The sequence below is a fragment of the Columba livia genome, chromosome 6 (genome assembly GCF_036013475.1).
Source record: "Columba livia isolate bColLiv1 breed racing homer chromosome 6, bColLiv1.pat.W.v2, whole genome shotgun sequence".
Classification (NCBI taxonomy): domain Eukaryota; kingdom Metazoa; phylum Chordata; class Aves; order Columbiformes; family Columbidae; genus Columba; species Columba livia.
In genome coordinates this window covers 27,503,716-27,523,124 of record NC_088607.1, presented here as the reverse complement: position 1 = coordinate 27,523,124, position 19,409 = coordinate 27,503,716, and the positions used below count along the sequence as shown (strand labels likewise).

The 19,409-nt window shown below is 37.2% G+C and overlaps 1 protein-coding gene across 1 annotated transcript; it reads right to left on the bottom strand.

Moving 5' to 3' along the window:
• Positions 1 to 256: 256 nt before the first annotated feature.
• Positions 257 to 18,050, bottom strand: MAT1A (methionine adenosyltransferase 1A). The gene is made up of 9 exons (XM_005512307.4): positions 17,702 to 18,050; positions 10,858 to 10,935; positions 9,878 to 10,000; positions 8,029 to 8,141; positions 6,394 to 6,537; positions 5,415 to 5,633; positions 2,294 to 2,476; positions 1,618 to 1,751; positions 257 to 1,016 (listed from the first exon to the last, which is right to left on the bottom strand). Exons 1-9 carry the CDS (start codon positions 17,793 to 17,795, stop codon positions 914 to 916), a joined length of 1,191 nt encoding a protein of 396 aa, XP_005512364.1. The 5' UTR covers positions 17,796 to 18,050; the 3' UTR covers positions 257 to 913.
• Between the last annotated feature and the right edge of the window lie 1,359 nt (positions 18,051 to 19,409).

Genomic DNA, 19,409 nt, shown 5'->3' with positions numbered 1-19,409 from the left:
GCATAGCACAACCCTAAGAGTTAAAAATAAAAATCTAACAGTTTTTCACCAAGTTTCTATTAATCACAAGGACTAGACAGAGATCACACATGTAGTTAAAGTCATACCACGATTTCAGAAGCTAGTAAAATTAAATTATGTCAGTAAACTAGAAAGCTACAAGAGTATAAGCGGCTGAGTTGAGATGGACCACTATACTGCAGCATTAAAAAAAACCAAAACAACAAAAAAACAACAAAACAGAAAGAGAGGCACCTGGTAGGAAAAAGCTTTTTATTTTATGATTATTTTTTTATAGGAGAACACTTACGTTTCAAAACCACAGGTAATTGAAACACAACAGTAACAGCACATACCCCGTGAAGGTGATATACATATACTACATATATGTAATCATCATCTACAAAAGAGGCCAACATACAGTTATGTGATATTCAGCCTTTTCCTACCAAAACAACCCCCAGCTGTATGTAATGCTAACTCCAGTGAGGAAATTGGACCCCAGAATTTCCCATTGTCTAGTTAGAAGCAAGAGATCTGCTGATCCTTACTCAGAGTTGGGAAACTTGTTTTTGCCTTTGCACATGAAAGGTTTGAGGTTCAGCCATTGGTTTGCGTACCTGAGTCATACTTTGCCTTTATCAGAAGAACCAACAGAGCAGCAATAAAAAGTAAACTGTATTTTGTTGTCTTATGCTGATTAACAAAACAGACTCTGTCCTTTGTATCTTAGATAATGAAAGACACTGAGGGTTAAAAAAATCAATTTCCAAGAAAATATCCTTTTCTTTCTTTCCATTTAAATTCTAAAATTCCTTTTGTTGAACACAAAGCTGTCAAATTTGATTTTTGGAAGCATCTTCATAATTAGTGGACTTCTCTTCCATTCTGTTTTAAAGGGTTACTGCTACTGTCAAAACACAAGTTTTTTAGGCACCTCCCATGAGAATTCATTTCTTCCAAAGTGACCATAACATGCAGTCTTCTGGTATATGGGCTTTTTTAGGTCCAAATCCCTGTGTGTATAATAAAAAGAAGAGAAAATTCCTCACATTAAGTTAAGATACTTCATGATAACTACCATTAAAATCCTGATGCTGATATAAATTCCATGCCCTTAGTCAAGCAAGCATATTCTGGAGATGCAAGCATACCAGTAAACATGTCCAATAGAGAACCATAAAAGTGACAACAAAACTTAAATGTGAAGTACAGGAAAAGTTATTGAGAATTTTTAATTTTAACGGAAAAGATGAAATAACATTGAATTCCTCTTGTAAAACAAAACATATCTTTTTCACAGCAAATTAACTTAAAATTATAGGAATACAAAAGTTATTGAATTCCACATACTATCTAAGGTGAAATGCTGGAAGTATATGCTTCATATGAAACTTGAAAAGTGCATCTGTTCTCTTAAAATACATGATACACCTGTAGATCCATTAAAAGTATCAACTGTGAAGACTGACAGAATGGCAGAATGAGAACAATCATGGAACAATCCCACGCTAGCTCAAGATGCTGACTCTTAAATTGTTACATCTAATGGTTTTGTAAGAAATCACTTCTAGGATGTAATCACCAATATATTTTTCTTTTTGTGTGTTTCTATACCTGACAATGACTCCAGGCCGAAGATCAAAGTTTTTGTGCACAATGTCCAGCAGCTCTTTCTCTGTTTTTTGGGAAGTTCCATAAGTGAATAGTGAAATGGACAGTGGGTGAGCTACCCCAATGGCATAAGAAACCTATGGCAAAAAAGAAACCATAGCAAATAAACACAGCATCTCAGCTGGCAGCAGTATGCAACAGAAGAAAGCATTCACTCATGAGCCATCTTAAGAAAACTAAGGCTTCTCCTTCACTTCCCATATTTATGCAATCTGTATTTGTAGAAGAAAAACAAAAACAAAAACAAAAAACAAAAACAAAACAAACAAACAAACTTTGAAAATGCTGAATACTCTGGATAACTTTCTTCTTCGTCATCTGGATGCCCCATGCTTAATTCCATGACAGTATGTATAAGAGGGTTGAGGGCTCAGTAACTGTCCAGAAAAACGGCCAATAAAATGAAAGCTAAATTAAAAGTTCCAGCTTCAAGAAGCTGATAGTACATTAACAACATTATAGTGGTCACGAACTGAGCACATCAAGGTCTTCCTTTCTTCAACCCCAAGTTGTCACCAAGACTGCTTCTACTACAGTGTCTCATATGATGTGTATTCAAGGTAAAGTTGAAAAGGAAAAATCTTTTTTTTAGAAAAGCAGCATTCATAGCGAACCATACCTGAACCAGAACACGGCGACAGAGCCCAGCTTTCACAAGGGACTTGGCCACCCAACGGGCTGCGTACGCAGCTGATCGGTCCACCTTTGTATAGTCTTTGCCAGAAAAGGCACCACCTCCATGGGCTCCCCAGCCACCATAAGTATCCACAATGATCTTTCGACCAGTAACACCAGCATCACCCTGAATCGGTAAAAGAGTTTATTCACTTTACAATCTATTTTATTACAACTCTCAAACGAGACTATGCATCCTCCAGCAGACTAAAACAACGTGCCAGTTAAATTCACCACATATGGGTTGCTGTGGGGTAGCAATGAACTTATTTCACTGAGCTACAACAGCTATAAATATTTTTTAAAGCCAGATTCATTAGACAAGACATTCACAAATAGTGATTGGTAGTCAAGCAAACGGGCTTACACCAAGATAGCTAGAACATGTACTGCCTGTTTCAAAAGTAAATATTCCAGACGACATGGGAACTTTGATTTAAAAGTTACCTGTCTATCACATCCAAACTGAATACAGAATATTGCTGACAAACCAAAAAGGAACCATTGAGAGATTTTACACTGTTAAAAAAAAAATCAAGCTTTTATGTCTTTTGGTCAAAATCCAAAGTTCTGTGAATATTAAACAGTTTATGTCTTTTCATTTACCATCAAAAGGTATGCCAGCACTACCTTATACATCATTCATTACATGTAGGCTGGCACCCAATACTTCCTTTGCAGTAACATAAGAGAGTGTCACACAAATATGTACTAAAAACACATTTTCAACCCCAAAATAGTTATAGTCTAATTTAAATTATACACAGCAAGTATGGAGTAGTAGGCAGTTATAGGTAATGGAGAAAGAATGATTACTTCTTTCTAAGAACAGATACTTATAGATTAATATTAAATAAGGAAGCACAGATAACCTTTTAGCTGCCTACACAGCTATCCTGATTGCTCTCTCAAGTACCTGATATGTTCATTTGATCTTGGTTAGCTGATCGGTACCTCACTAATTGTCTGACCCCTCAATTTACTAAAAACTTAAGCTTTCTGGTGTGAATGCAAACATGGTCAAATTTGAAAGTCTGTTTCTACCTGTGCAGGCAGGTTTGAAATTCTTTGCCTACAGAATATCATGCCAGTAAAATTCAACTGCTGGAATCTCTTCACAGCAAACACAAGCAGAGAGAGAAAGTTTTTCTGAGAAAGACTGTGTGTATACATAGAAGGAAAACTTTGGTACTGTTTATTCCATTCTGTTAAGAAAGCAATGAGACATAAATCTGAATTGCAGGTAGCTGAGCTTGTCTAACGGAACCTGTCCTCCTGAAGCTCTGCTCAACTCAAACCTTAATTTCTGGTGGCACAGACAGTTGCAATGAGAACACCTTCTGTGGCATCATGACTTCACTGCAGAGCTGAGTGAGAGGAAATGGACAGCTGAAAGGAAAAAAAACACCCCTCGTTTTGAAGGTGCTGAAAGAGCACATTTGCAACAAGCTGTAATGTCCTCACAGAACCAGCAGGTGTTGCGGTAGGGAACACAGTGACAGCAGCAAAATTACTAATTTTGCCATAGCCAGAATTCAGGTTACCACCCTGCTTGAAAACATAAAAAATCCCAGATGAAATACATGTGTCTTCCTTAGATGAACTGAGCTGGTGATTAAGACAGACTTCCATAGCTACCATTGTTAAAAATAAAACTTATTAATACCCTTACGAAAAGTAATCAGGAACTTAAAGACATAAATAACAAGGAAAGAAATAGTTATCTTCTGGTTGCTGCAATGCTACTGGAAATTGCACAAGAGATTATAGCAGTTGTAAGGCCACGGACACACAGGCAGATTGACCCATGCTAAGTAAACTTATCCAGGTTTACAAAGCTACAAGCATACACTGCAACATACCTGTGTTTGTATGTGCAAACAAAAGCAATACAGTTCCATCATGAGAGTAGAAAAGGTATTCCTGGTTGGCTTAGCAAATGGAACTATATTATGTTTTTATATGGGTGGAGCTCGGTGCACACCTGAAAATTTTCATGTGTAGCCTTTGCATGTAGCTATGATTGCTATATTGGTTCATTTCCTCCCAGCTGCAGCTCAAGTTTGCCTCTTAATTTGTCCATAGGCTAGCATGACGATGATACACAAAATTACAGTGATACAACCAATTCAAATACACAAAACTACATTTTTTGTATAATCATTATTATAATCACAGAATCACAATCTCAACACCTTCTTATCTATTCCATGGCACTAATGTAAAAAAAAAAAAAAAGACACAGCATCTTAGAAATAATTCTGGAAAATTCCAGTAAATGAATGGATTTGAACAGCAAAGGAAAAACCATGTCAACTTGGATTTGTTGTAAAATTTGACCTAGCTTCAGGAAGGAGCTTTGAAATTTTGCTGTGATAGTTCTGAAGGGAACTGAAACCTAAAACATTGAGAATGGTGAATTTGTTTTCAAAACCTAAATCTCAAAGGTCCTGATCCTACAGGATGTAAAAGTTCTACATGACTTATGTGAGTTCAGGATCAAATTACAAATCCCAGCTCCTGCATTGCACAGATAAAGCAAAAGTAAGTAATCATTATGTTCTCACCAGGAGAAGCCTATCAGGGGCCGATTTTCAGAACAGATGGGCACCTTCTGCTCTCATTGGTGTCACAGAACAGTGCAAGTGATATAGATCTGAAAACCAGGTTTACCGTAAGAGACTTAAACCTTCTCTTGTTCGTCTCTGTAAGGCATGCTTTCAATGAGAAAGGATTGTGTGTCTCACTCAGTGCTGGACTCAAGAAGGTTTGAGAAAACACAGAGCTGGGCTGTGTGTTCCACAGGCAGTGTAAGATTCAGCTCAACTTGCCTGCCTACTCACAACACACGTGTGATATAACCATGCTCTCCAACGCTGCTTTGGAATACAGTACATGAAATCCTGGGTGCTTCTCCCACATAAAACTGCAGTTAAAACTTCCACTAGACAGCTTGCTTCTTACAGCCTAGGACAGACATGCCAAAAAGGCAAGCATCTATTTTGAGACACACATCCAATGACTAAGGCAAGCTGATAAAAGCACCAAAATAATACAACACAAACCTGAGGTCCTCCAATAACAAAACGTCCACTAGGTTGAAGGTGATAAATAGTTTTCTCATCCAGGTATTTTGCAGGAACAACAGCTTGAATCACACGATCCTTCAGGGTTCTGCGCATACTCTCCAGTGAAATGGTTTCATCATGCTGCACAGATATCACGATAGTGTGAACACGCACTGGGATGACTGCTCCATTCTCCTGGATATACTGAACTGTGACCTGAATAGATAAGGAAGAGAAAGCAAAGTTGCTGTAAAATCAATTCCTTGGGTCCATCAAATGACATGCTCTCCTGTTCCAAGAGAAAAAAAACATAGCAAAATGTCAATGCTGAAATTTTAATGATCACTGCTGACATTGTTACCAAGGTATGAGAAATTAAGCCTATTGCCTAATTCTTTGTGCAGTGCTGAGGGAAAAGAAAACCAAAACCAACCAACCAACCAAACCAAATGAGAACAAACAAACAAAAACCAAACCAAACCAAAACAAAACAAACAAAAAAAAAGACCCAGTGTGGACAATCTGATTTTCTATGAAATTGTCCCAAATCTGTCTTTTGGTTGGGATTTCCAGCAAAATGCCCAAGCCTCAGAAATTCGTGTTCTTAGTGTATCTTCAAAAAGGCCAGCCTGAAACCCTAAATACAAATAAGTCCTTTGGATCTGCTGTCACTTTTCAAACAATCACAGATCACAGGTTTGAAGGGTTAAATGTTTCTTCACTGGTAGATGGTTAAGTGCTCTTAGCACTCTGATACAGGTTAACCATTTTCCAGCAGTAACGGAGACAGTATCATCAGCAGAAGTGCTTTATATGCTACCTGTAGGCTATGTAGCAGGAATCCTGATAGTCTGTACACCATCAATCGCTGTTTGTTTGTTTGTTTGTTTAAAAAAAAAAAAAAAAGAATTCTAGGAAGGAAAGAAAAAAAAAATGTTAGTTTTCAACTCTCTGGACTACCCACAGCAGTATTTACCTGTGTCTTAGAGTCAGGTCTCAGCCAAGGAAGTTCTCCGTTACGCCTCAGCTCTGCTAACCTGGCATTCAGTTTATGAGCAAGAATAATTGTTAGAGGCATACATTCTTCTGTCTCATCTGTTGCATAACCGAACATCAAACCCTACAGGAGGAGAAAAGGTACTTCAATCACTGTTAAAAACACCACAATGAAAGGCAACATGATCATGTGAAGCAAACAGTAAACAGTACCCTCAGGTTTACTTTCTACTGTTTTACATAACAGCACAAGAAGCCTAAGCTCAAATCAGGCTGCAACACGTTACAGTGTAATAAGAAACAAACCATGTCCCTAGAATTTTTTACTGAAAGTTTAAAGGTTTACATGTTAAGCCAGAAACCTGGACAAAAATCGAGAAGATTATGTGAAAACCAACCAACCAACCAAACAAAACAAACAAAAGATTAAAACAAAAACAAACAAACCCCACAGGTTCTTTCACAGAAAAAGAAAATATATTGGAGCAAAACAATTTCAGGACTATTCTGTCATAGGAAAGGTGCTCTCATTAGCCTGGATAGGCTGTAGAGGCTTTTATGTGTGAATACAGAGACACTCATACTGCAGTTCACATCTGACGTTTCAGAGGAATGGGATATGAATACTCCATGAAGGACGTACCACTCAACAGTTAAGGCACCAGCCTCAGATTTTCAATGCTACACGCTTCTAGTCACAGCTTCTATTGTTACTCAGTCATGTTCCCTGCATCAGGTGAAGGGAGGCCATCAAAGTACCACAGAAAGTCAGATATCTTTTCATCTTATGTAGTATTATGTCGCTATGACAGCATAAAAATATTTTAATTTATTCCTCAAGGGGTTTTTGAACAATATTAACTTGGCTCCCGGACTCTGATATCTCCACTTATGGTTCTCAACAGCATTGTTATAAACTAGATATTGCTACTAATGATAACTACTGTAAATGTTAAACTCACTCATACTGGCATCAGTCAGATTATGGAGTTTTTATGTTAGCATCTTTCTCTTGGGAACATACCATAATTACCTACATATGTTATTAAGCTCATAGAAATGCAGCTTGGACAGCCTTAATTATGTGAAACACCTATTACAATAGCTGCCTCTGGGAAATAAGTGAGAATTAAAAGTACTCTGATGTATTTGTGTTCATTGTGCTAATGTTGCAGACAGTTGAAACATCGCCTAATTTTTTGCTGTGTAAAATCTCAATAGCTCTGTGAAAGTGAAAAGATCCTTTGTTTATTCCATCTTTGAAGATGGGTCTGGCTGCAAGCTGTATAGTTTAATGAATCTAAAGCTACTCAACAAAAAACATTAAATACATAAGCAAAAAACCTTTGCTAAGTTCTAAAGGGCACATTCTCAGCTACTACAAGCTGCCAGAGCCCTCCTGACTCACATGGAGTGCTATAACAAACACCAGACAAAGGTCTGCACTCCAAGAATTTGCAAGTGTTTCAATAAAATTATATTTTTTATTCTGGGCTAACTGAAGACAGAAGCATGGAAACCTTCCCATGGGTTTTGATTTAGAAAACAGGGCAATGAGATAGGGTAAACTTTCCATTCAAACAGCTTTGATGTTTAGATGTGATGTCATGTCTACCTGATCTCCAGCACCAACATCCTCTTCATCCCTGTGTAGATGAACACCTTGAGCAATGTCAGGTGACTGCTGTTCCAGTGCCACTAGAACGTTACAAGTCTTGTAGTCAAAGCCTATTTGGAAAAAGGAATAGTGGCAAATTAGTGTTTCCTGTCACAGTTAAGGAAAGCAACACGGAACCACATGACAAAATTTTCATTCTGAAGGGTAGGATACAGCATTGAGAACTCACAACCTAACTGCTATTTTTAGTGACATTTTTTTGTCAATACAACAACATTTAAAACCTTTTTTTGGGAGGGGGTGTGGCATATAGGGTTGTCTTTATTGCTTGTTACTGCTTGTTTTCTCTTGCACTGGCACTCTGCGCCCAACCAATTCAGATTATAAATTCTTAACTAAAGAAAAATAGTCAAAAAAGCAAATAATCAGCCTTTCCCAAATAAATAGTATTAAAAACCTCTACTTAAATTCCTAGGAGCTGATGTTTTCAGCAACTTATGTCTCTGCTCTCTGATACATTATTTTTAATACATGCAAAGCAGTGTTGTACCTAAATCTCTTGAGGGAGTTTGTGTGAGAGCCATGAACAGGGAAAAAAACAGATTCAACTCTCACAGAAGTGGGAATTTACGTTACTTTCAGAGATCAAAAGGAAGGTTTTAAAAAGAACTTGAAAGATTTACAGAAGATTGTGGCAAAATTCTCCACCTGTTCCTAGGTATATTAATAGTAACTTGCTTCTCTCCAAATCTAACCTTCCTAGAACTATTGCTACTGGCAGCTGCTGAACAAACTCATGTTCAGACAATACAACACATATACATGTCCATATTCACATGATTCATTTGAAAAACGCTCTTCACCCTCTTTTAAGTAGGCTATGTAGAGAATAAAATTATATTTCTGTGTGCCATTGTTTGTTTTAACTTTTTTTTTTTTTTTTTTTTTACTTCTGCATAGAAATTGTTTTTTTACTGGGTCACTGCATCTCCCCTTATGTTTTTTGGCAGTTAGGATAAAAAGGAGATTTAAGACCCACTAGATTTGCCAGCATTTTCTGAAAGCACTGCTGTTACGTGATGGTAGAGGTAGCCTGCAGATGTGCTGATATAATAGTCTTCTTCCACAATCTCCATATGAATTCAATAGCAATTAAAGTACTGCAAGAAACAACTTTTGTTTAACCAAAAGCTCTTAAAAGAAACACTTCGCTGTAACAGTATACTTGGAATATTTGTAATGTATAAACTGATACATGGCAAATCAGAAGGTGAAATGTGTCTGCTATATAGAACATTTTGTCTTTTTTATCATTTGTACATTACACAAAATGGATTTGGACTGCACACTGCTCAGTCTAGGAGGAGTTGCTCGGAGCTAACAGAGCGCCTTGCAAAGTGAGAACCTGCTTTACACCTGGGCATTCTAGATGCTACCACAGCACACATACACAACGTTACAGTGAAATGAACTAGGTCTCTTCCCACTCTTTCACATCAAGATGCTTCAATCAGCTTGCCAAATGAATAACCGAGATTCAAGTTCTTGCAAGTTTGGAGGAGCAGTAGATTCTGTGGCTCAAGTTGTAGTTAATTATTCTGGCATAGTACCACAGTTCAAAATATATTCTGTCTGCTCGACTTCAGTATTAACTAATATAGGATGGTTTTTCTACTTACTGGGATAAAGCCAGAAATTGTATCCCGTAGCACCATGTAAGCAGCTTTCACACAGGATATTCAGTTTTTATCAAGCTTGCTAAAGCCCGTATATGGAAGTGATGACAGACCTGTTTTGCAGTTGCCTATTGCTTGCTCTTCAAGGATCTTATGAGTTTTTCACCAACCTTTAGCTGAATCATCATAGCCAATATTTCTAATTGCATCTCGGACAACTCGTTGATAATCCACAATAGCATGAGATGTGATCTCCCCACAGAGCAACACCATTCCTGTTTTACATACTGTCTCTGAAAAGAGAGATGAAAACAGGATTACAACAGCAGAATAACCCAGCCTGCTAAGAGAAATAACAATGTTTGTGATTATGGTGATTTTGAGAAATCTACTGGTCATATACAGTATAAGTCCTTTCTACCTAAATTTTTAGCCTTATTAGCTCGTTCTACAACAAGCCTTTTCATACTCACCATATGTCTGAAAGTAAGGAAAAGACTAATATGGCCAGTTTACAAATGGGAAAGTCAAAACACTGAGCATGATGCAGTGATATGCACAGATTTTAGAGAAGTAAAGCATTAAACTGTGATTTCTAAATGCACTTAATCACTCTAAGATACATACTGAGGCTAAACAAAACTCATCTGTGATCAACCATTTTGAAAACTTGCCTCTAGTCCCAGAAGGCAGAATCTGAAGATGGGGTTTAGTTACATAATACATGGACTGAGGTAGTGACCTGAGAATTGATAGCACAACTCTTTCTGAAGAGATTTCAAAAAACAAGCAGTTATGGGGACTTGGACTGAAAAAATAGTACTTTTTTAGATGTAGTAAATCAACTTTCAACAAAGCATTCAAATATTTTTTCAAAAATCCACTGTAATGAAGCCAAATCTGTTTCTCCCAGGAAAATTCAGTCCACGCACAAAATTAATTATCCTGTCCTTCTACAGCCTACTTAGGCTTCAGTCTTTACAAAACTTCTACTTTTTCTTCTCATTCCTCCTTCTTTTGAAGACTGTAATTCTCATGTCATTTTTTGAGAGTAGAATGAGTCAGCAAATAATAGCATCAAGATCGTTGCAAACATCGTAATAACAGAACAGTGACCGGGTGATCATTCAAAGCAAAGCAGCAAACTTACCACAAGCAACCTTGGCATTTGGGTCCTGTTTGAGATGAGCATCTAGAACAGCATCACTAATTTGGTCACAGATTTTATCTGCAAGACACCAAAGCACTCAACATGAAACCTGGACTGTTAGCATCACTGTGAGTAGGTCGATATTTCAGTGAGGACTTCTTTTGTTGCTTATTACTGGAATATTTAAGCTAGATAAATAGAAAGACATATGAAACATCCTGCAAGCAAAGTCAGTAGATACAATAGGGAATTTACTTACTGTTGTAAACTCATACTGACTACAACTTTACCTGTAATTTTCTTTCCTTCCTCCCTCCTTCCCTCCCTCCCTTCCTCCCTTCCTTCCTTCCCTCCTTCCCTCCTTCCCTCCCATTTTAATGAATAATGAATCTTAATCAAATAATGTAGCTAATCGGATGAATACAGAACTGCAGCACCCATAAAACTGCCTTCCACATGAAAATGGCAATTTTTCTCATATAATTTAATTGTATTGTTTAGATGTTGCCATAACATGCTGTATGGCAAAACAAATTAATCTTCTGCCTTGACAGTTGCAATGTAATCTGTTGGAAAGCAATGTTTTGTTAGGGTATGTCATTAGAGACTTTCAATACATTTAACCTCAAGTCAAAATAAATTCTCATTTATTTTCAAGAGGAAGGTGTATATTTAGCTAAGAGGGACAAATCAAAGACTAGAGAATGAACGTGATTTGGACACTCATGTCTCATATTAACCACTTCAAGACAAAAAGAATGAACACAAGAGACGGTTAGCAAATGTAGGCTGCATTGGAACTTTCAGCCTTGAAAGAGCTGTACATGGGTTTCTAAATCTGGGACAATTATTTCCAAACAGGAACCAGGCACCATTCTTGCAATTTAGTTAGGAATCCAAATAAACTTTGTTTAGCAAGACTGGGGACAAAGGTGGCAGAGGTGATTAAAACGTATCTCTTCTTGCTCTCTTTTCCATTTGTATAAGGAAATACAGCCATATTTTCAAGCATAAAAGAAAAAAAATATTGATGAAAATATGTAATTTTTTATTACCTGGGTGGGACCACAGAGCAAGTGGGATAGGATGAACTTCTTAATGCAGGTCTGATGCCCTGTAGTAAACTCCTAGTGACTGGGACTGCTTTGTAGTCTTTTCACCAACCAGAGCTTCTATGCTAGGAATAATCTTTATCCCTGTCCTTGCTCCAGATGAAGCATATCTCACCTGCACTAGATGCCAGTGTCCCATGTTTGTCTAAGCTCACCGTAGGGCACATACAGGGATATTATATGCATTATTTCCAAAATTTAAAGAAGAGTACAAGCAATACCATATGACTGATTCATCCTCTTTTCTCCTCGTGGCATCTATCTGGTACAAAGAATCTTATGTTTGCTTTGCATGCTGTGGTTGAAATTAATTTATGAACTAAAACTCTCATGAAATATCTCCAGGGAGCATTAGCCGTAGTAGGCAGGGAAATCAAGAAGTGAAGATTTAACAGGATGTTTTCATGGTGGTGTTTTGTTTGGGGGGGGGAGTTGGATGAAATGTATCAGTATCTACACTATTTCATGGATACTGGTAGATAGAAAAGTAGATCTTTTGCTTCTCTCTCAGGGAAATAACACAGCAAACATTCATGAACAAAAAGCACAGTCCACATTTACAGAAGGAGAGAGATTGCCTTACAAAATGGTTACTCTGAAAAGATTGTGACAGAAAAACAGAACAGTTGTCCACGGAAATGAAATAATCTCCATACAATCACGTTACTGAAATTGCTACAGAAATACTAGATTTTGGTGGTGGTATTCCAAAGAAGACATTAAGAAACTGTGGGAGGGCTTAGAAAATACTGAGAAGAATGTCCCAAAATCAGAAAAACCTGTCTTACAGGATTAAATCAATCAAGCTCAATCTAGTTTTGAAAGGCTGAAGGAAAGGCAAACTACCAGAGGAAACCCTTATATAGGCACTGAGATCACAGTCTCTAAGAATCTAGAAATAATATGCTGAGAGAAAAGTCTCTGTCTGATGGATAATAATGTAACTAGAGTTGATAGCTGGAAATTAAAGAGAGACAGATAAAGATTCGAAAAGGAAAATCTTAAAAGGGTGAGAGCCATTGAAACCATCCATCTAGTGGTATGCAGGATTCCTTGTTCCTTCAAATGTCTAGATGAAAACTGGGTAACTTTTTTAGAAGTATGAATGAAATTCAACCATCATTTACTGGCATGTTTGAAGAATTCTTGCATGAAATATTATTGTGCACGGGGATCAGACCAGATTGTATATCAGAGGTCCCTTCTGGTCTTATATGAGAACTTAATCAATTAAAATAATATATTAGAATAATTCAGTCTACTATTCTGTTAGCATACCTTTAGGTTAAAATAGGCTGAGACAAATCATTTCAACAATTCGTGTAATATCTGATTGTTGGTGTAACAACCAGCAGCTCTAGTGCAACTAGATCCAAATTCAAATACAGATACATCTATCAAAACTGGAAAGAGAAACCTAGCTGGATGATTGGCTGATTAATGCATTAAATTAAAGGCATGTCTATCAGTAAAGGCCTCTGGTGTAAAATAAAACCAGGCATTTTATTTTTAGCAATGCTTAGCAGGCTTTGTGCACCCTTCATTCTGTTATTTAAATTTCTCAGCCATCCCATTTCTCTTATTAGCTGCTAAATGTGACAGAATATGTTCGTCTATAATTTCCCTCCCATTTTTGTTCCTTCTTTACTGGAAACAGGGAAAGCATAAAGGACTTCCTCTGGTGAGGTATTACTGTCTTAAAAAAATGATGTCGTAAGTAAGAATTCAGTTCATGCATACCTTCATGTAGTGAATTACTAACCAATAGGATAAATATTGCAAAAGGGATGTCTAATGTCTAGGCTGAGGATTTCTTGACTGAGCAGGAAAGCATTAGACAACCATGAATTCTTTTCATGAAATCAAATCAATCCACAGACCCAGCCTTATGGCAGAGATGCCGATTAGCTGTAGAACAGCTCTTGCTAACTGTAAAAGGAATGAATGAGTCTAGGGGAGCTGATGACAAACCCCACTCAAATGCCCACTTGTCAAATTATGAGGTAAAGGAGGCGCTCAGCATCTCAAATAATTAGGAGCTTCATAGTTTTCCACAGTTGAGCATAAATTGATTTAATGAATCTAGACTATGTAAGAGCCTAAAACAAGCTGTGACACCTGCAAGTTCTCAAGACCTCCCCAAGGATTCAGTTTCACAGATTGTCCACACACACACACACACACATACATTCTGTGAACAGCAGTTAACAACTGAAAATGTAGTTCAAAAAACCTCTGCCCTTTGAAGCACAACAAAAAGGTACAACCACACTTCTGGCTTTGATGGTATAATAAATATAATAAACATTGAATATTTCAAAATGTGGGATGGATTTTCCTAAAAACCTGTGATCAACAAAATAAAATTTGGTATTTTTAATGATCCATAATTTATATTGACAGAGAAAAATAATTTTAAACTAGAACCTGAAATTATATATTCAAAATATGATAAACTGAGCAATTCTCAGTTTTCTGGTAACAGATTAAAACAGTCAAGAAACACAGATACTTGTCATGAGCACTTCATCAAAAAATAAGGTTTCCACCAAAAAGTTTCACTAGAAAGACTTTGAATAGCTGAACCGAGCTATATTACAATTTTCCTATTTAAAAGACTCTTGAGGAGTCCTAATTGAAAACTGCAGCGTACTTCAATATTAACACCACATTGTTTAAATGTCTTGTACATCTGTTATCTTTGTTCAATACATAGTTTACTGAAATATTATGTATATTGTTAAGTGTATACCATGTTGTTAAGTATAAATAAAGTTAAATATAAGACATGCAAGCATCGACTTGCTGGAAAGATCTGCAATTTCCATTTTTTGGGTTTTGGGTTTTTATTGTGATTTGTTTTTCTGTGGATATCCAGAAGATACACATATGTTTTTAATATGGTTGAAAATCTGAGGGTGCTTTTAGCAGAGATTTTCCATTATATTTTTAAAGAGATTCCTTGATACTTACTGGAAAACTAAATGACATTCTATTGGTGGGCAATTCTGTCTAAGTCACACCAGATAGTGGAAGGAATGAATCCCAACTGGTTTGGCACCTGCAGGACATTGTGGGTCAGAGAAGCACACAATGCCTTTTGAAGCACAGTGAAACCATTGTGCAGCACAGGCAGATGCTACTGGACAAAGCAGAATGGAGTAGTGACAAAAACCAAGAAATATATATATATATATATAAATTATTTTCCCCATGCTGCTATCTATGTGCTTTTATTTCATTGAAATGAAGAAGTCACATGTAAGTCTTCAAAGAGTTTGGAATTTAAACCACTAAATGCTAAGATTAAAGACCTGGAAGGAAGTCTCAAATTTTATACCCGAGTGATTTTGAAAAATTTGTACTGGGAAGAGTCTTCAATGAAGTCATTGGGGAGCATAGGTAATAACTGCATGTTAATTATTGCCAGCCATTACTTGCTTCTATGGAATCTGGGCTTCCTAGTGACATAGAACTCTTAGGCATTGTACAGGTATAAGGCAGTTCTCTGCATACCCAAATAAATAAGCATATAATTTCTCCTGTTTTGTTTATTAAGAAGAAGGTCTCCATTAAAGCATTCAGTCCTCAGCTAATATAATCAGAACAATTCAAATTTCAACCAGACAAAGATCTGGTTTGGGATCTTTTCTTCACATAATGCCCTCTGGCAAAACTATACTATCACATACAGAAGATAAATAATCAAGAGCACACAAATAATCCATTTGATAGCAAACAGAGGAACTCAAAACTCATAAAAAAATTCTAGTGCTACTGATAATGTCAGAAGCCCAACTACAGCCTCAGATCCCGGGACCCATTTTAAGAAATAGACAAGATTTTCATGGGTGATAAAAAAAACAATGGCATGTCTACACCTCTTCTGTAAAACCAGCCAGGCAGCCAGGGAAAAGAGTGGTTTGCTAGGACATAAGGTTGATCAGTTTGCTGTCAGAAACTAGAGCTATCACTGAGATGATTAAAACCTATTACTGGGCTGTGTTCAGGAACAAGAATTTGCAGGACCACCCAGAGTTGCATACTGTCAACTTGTCCTCCCTCGACCTGGAAAATGTGGATCTTTGTCATAGGCTGTCTAAGAAAGTATAAGCATCACAGTCTTGAAAATGTCTGAGTAAATTTCAGTTTTCCACTCCCTCTACGATACACCTCTCGGGTAGTCACTTCCCATCTCGCAGTATTCAAAGATCTGGCAACCTCTGTCAGATGAGAGGCTGTACACAAATCTAACAAGTGGTACCTTTGCCTGCCAAGTATTTCAGCACAGGAGGAAAATAATGTTCATGGGGCTTAAAAGAATGCCTACTGAGGGCCAAAGAGGTTTTGGAAATAAAGAAGGAAGTGTGAATAAGAACTAACAAACGGGATAAATTCCAAAACAAGACACAAGACAAAAAGAGCATTGGTAGAGGAAGGAAACCAAGGGACAAAGTTAAATCTGGGGACTCACTTGAACTCTTCCTGTTCTGAGACTTACCTATTACTGCCCCAGGGGGATTAAAAATTATTATTTGAGTAATACAGATTGTGAGCTGTTATATTTGGAAATACCATGAACAATTTAAAATTACTGTATTGTATAATGTTATTTTCCTACAAAACTACATTGTGCTACAGACACTGGATGTAATTATATATAAGTGTGAGATGGGACCTATGTCCCAAGTACAAGTAAAGTTGTCATTTTCTAATTGTGTTACATCAGAAAGAACCCCAACTGGCTTAACTTGATGTAGCTGCCTTGACATTGTCAGAGAGGTACTCAATTGCATCAGCCATGGATTTGATCTGCAGTAATAAGTAAATATTCTAGAAGACTTTCAGAATTATAGACACAAAATTCTCACTGCTGACTTTTTTATTCTCTGGTATGTCATTCCATCCATTTATGATTTACTCACATGAGTACAGACCTGAAAAAGCCTTGCTATAGCAAAAGGCACAGGATGCCAAAACAGCTTCTAAAAGAAATACACTTTTCAGGACATCAAACAATCCATTGTCCCCTGGCCTCATTTGGGGGAACACTTGCTGTTGACATAAGGTACGTGTTTATGGCAGACGAACATTTGTTTTCAATAAAACTGAACTAACCTCTGCTGACCGTACATAAAGTTTAGCAAATAACTGTCCATTATTTGCTTAAGCAATTCCATATATTGCATCAGATGATGGAATGGAAGGAAAAAAATCAGCAGCTTTGCCATGTACAGCTGCTGAGATCATTGATTTTTAAAGGCTTTAAAATAGCCTGCCTAGAGATATTCCTGTCATGGGTGACAGTTTTAGAGCATAGCATATACGCAGGACAGTTGCACAGGGCCCATAAAGATATGGAACTTGAGAAGCGAGCTATGTGTTCTTATCCATATGTGAAACTGGAGTCTATCAGAGATATAGCAGTGTCTACACAGTAATACTGGAAGAAATTTAGATCAAAAGGAAGGAGCAGCAACCATAAACTCCACTGCCCCCCTCAGTGTAACACACACCCTGCAAAGGCACATAAACTCTAGTTGGAAGCACCCTAGTTATAGCAGTTCTATAGTCTATATGGACAAGGTCCAACAGAAATAAAGTAAAAAGCACCCTGTTAAAAATAACTTCCATAACAAGATAAATAGCAGAAGAATAATTATTTGGGCCTTTAAAACATTTTAAATCAAAATATTAATATTTTTACACATTTGCCAGAGTTGGTTTCTTACCTGGATGCCCTTCTCCCACAGACTCCGATGTGAACATGAAAGCCCCTTCATCATCCAGCGTGTAATCACATAAACCATCCACTGGCCCATTCATGATCGTGATGCTTTTCCTGACAGATTATTATAAACAGTGGCTGAAGAGTTCTGCCTTTAGTGCCTTCTCTTAAAGGAGAAGGTTCTTTGCCAAGAGGACTATCACTGTCTTCACTTATTACCTCTTACACTAACTTGAATTTCAGTGTGTGAAATCAGCGTGTGCTTGCATCTGTGTACACATGCAAGGAGTATGCATGCGCCTGAAGCCTGTATCCCTACCTAGCCTGATCTGTCAGTCCCTGAGCTGCTCCTATATATGGAAAAGTGAAAGTGCCTAGAGAATCATGTGAGGAAAATGGAAGAGCCCATTTCTTGGCAGGGGAGTTAGTTAACTTTAGGATATTTCACTAATTAACTCAGTTCTTGGAAACATTCTGGACTCAATCCGTGCGAGATTGGTTATCTTAGCAAATCAACTGAGCATGAAGTAGTCCAGGAGTCCTGGTGACAGCTCAAGTCAGTTGCTTCTTCACTTTGTCTCTCCCCTAATGCTGGGATCTATGTTGAGCTTGCAACTGTGTGTTGTGGTTTTACCGGGATAGATAAAAAAATCCACAAATGCACATTTTTTCCTAGCAAGAGACTGGAAGAAGTTTGCTCTGCATCATATGACTATATTTTCCTTTTACTTTTTCATCTCTTGAAAAGTAGAATTCTCTCAGGAAACTTTTTAATTTCATTTTCATTCATTCTTCATGTACATGTGAGAGACGAAGCATCTGATAAGATCTAGCATGACGAGTGTTTCTCATTTACGTAGACCCCTCCCTTCAGCCTTTGCTTTTCTTTTCCTCTGTCCTCTCTTCTATTAATTTAGATACAGCTTCTCTTTTTGTATTATATCCTCATATTCCATAACCCTTAGAAAAACACTAACTGCCACATCTGAGTACTCAGTGCTCAGTTCTGCTACCGAAAATTTCTTGTACAGTCAGACGGTTCATGTCTGGAACATGCTGCTGGTATGACAGGTATGAAGATGGATGGCATTTTGTGGGTATTCATGCCATTGAGTTAGAATACAAAAAACAACTAAACATACCCATGGGGCAGATCCATAAAATGCCCAGCACTATTGTGCCATTATAAAAAGTATAATTATTCTTAATTTCTTTACAGAAACCATTATAGTGTCAATTTCAGACCAAATCATCGGTCTATCAAAATAAAAATGTCCCTTTACTTCAGTGATCACTGAATCATGCTCTCTAAATCATTCATTTAGATGTTACAGTAAAGTACCTGATACTTGGATGGAATGAGTAACATGTTGCTTGTTCCATGGCCCTTACAATTTTGACAGCAATTAAATCATCACTCTTCAGTTTAAAAACTGACTTAGTTTACTTCAAACCCTTGGTCAGTATTATTTTAAAAGATCACTTTATATAGCCGCTTGGATTCAAATTTCTTCATTGCTACATATTTATGTAAGAATTCATTAGAATTTTCACTTTCTGCCTACATTCCTGAAAACAATAACCAATGCCTGTGAATGTTCACCAGTAATCTGCAGTAGCGTTGGCCTCTCTCTAATTATCACTGAAACCGAATCATTAATTTCAAAGACATTCTTTTGGTTTTGTGTTGTACAGAATTCGTTCCATGGAAT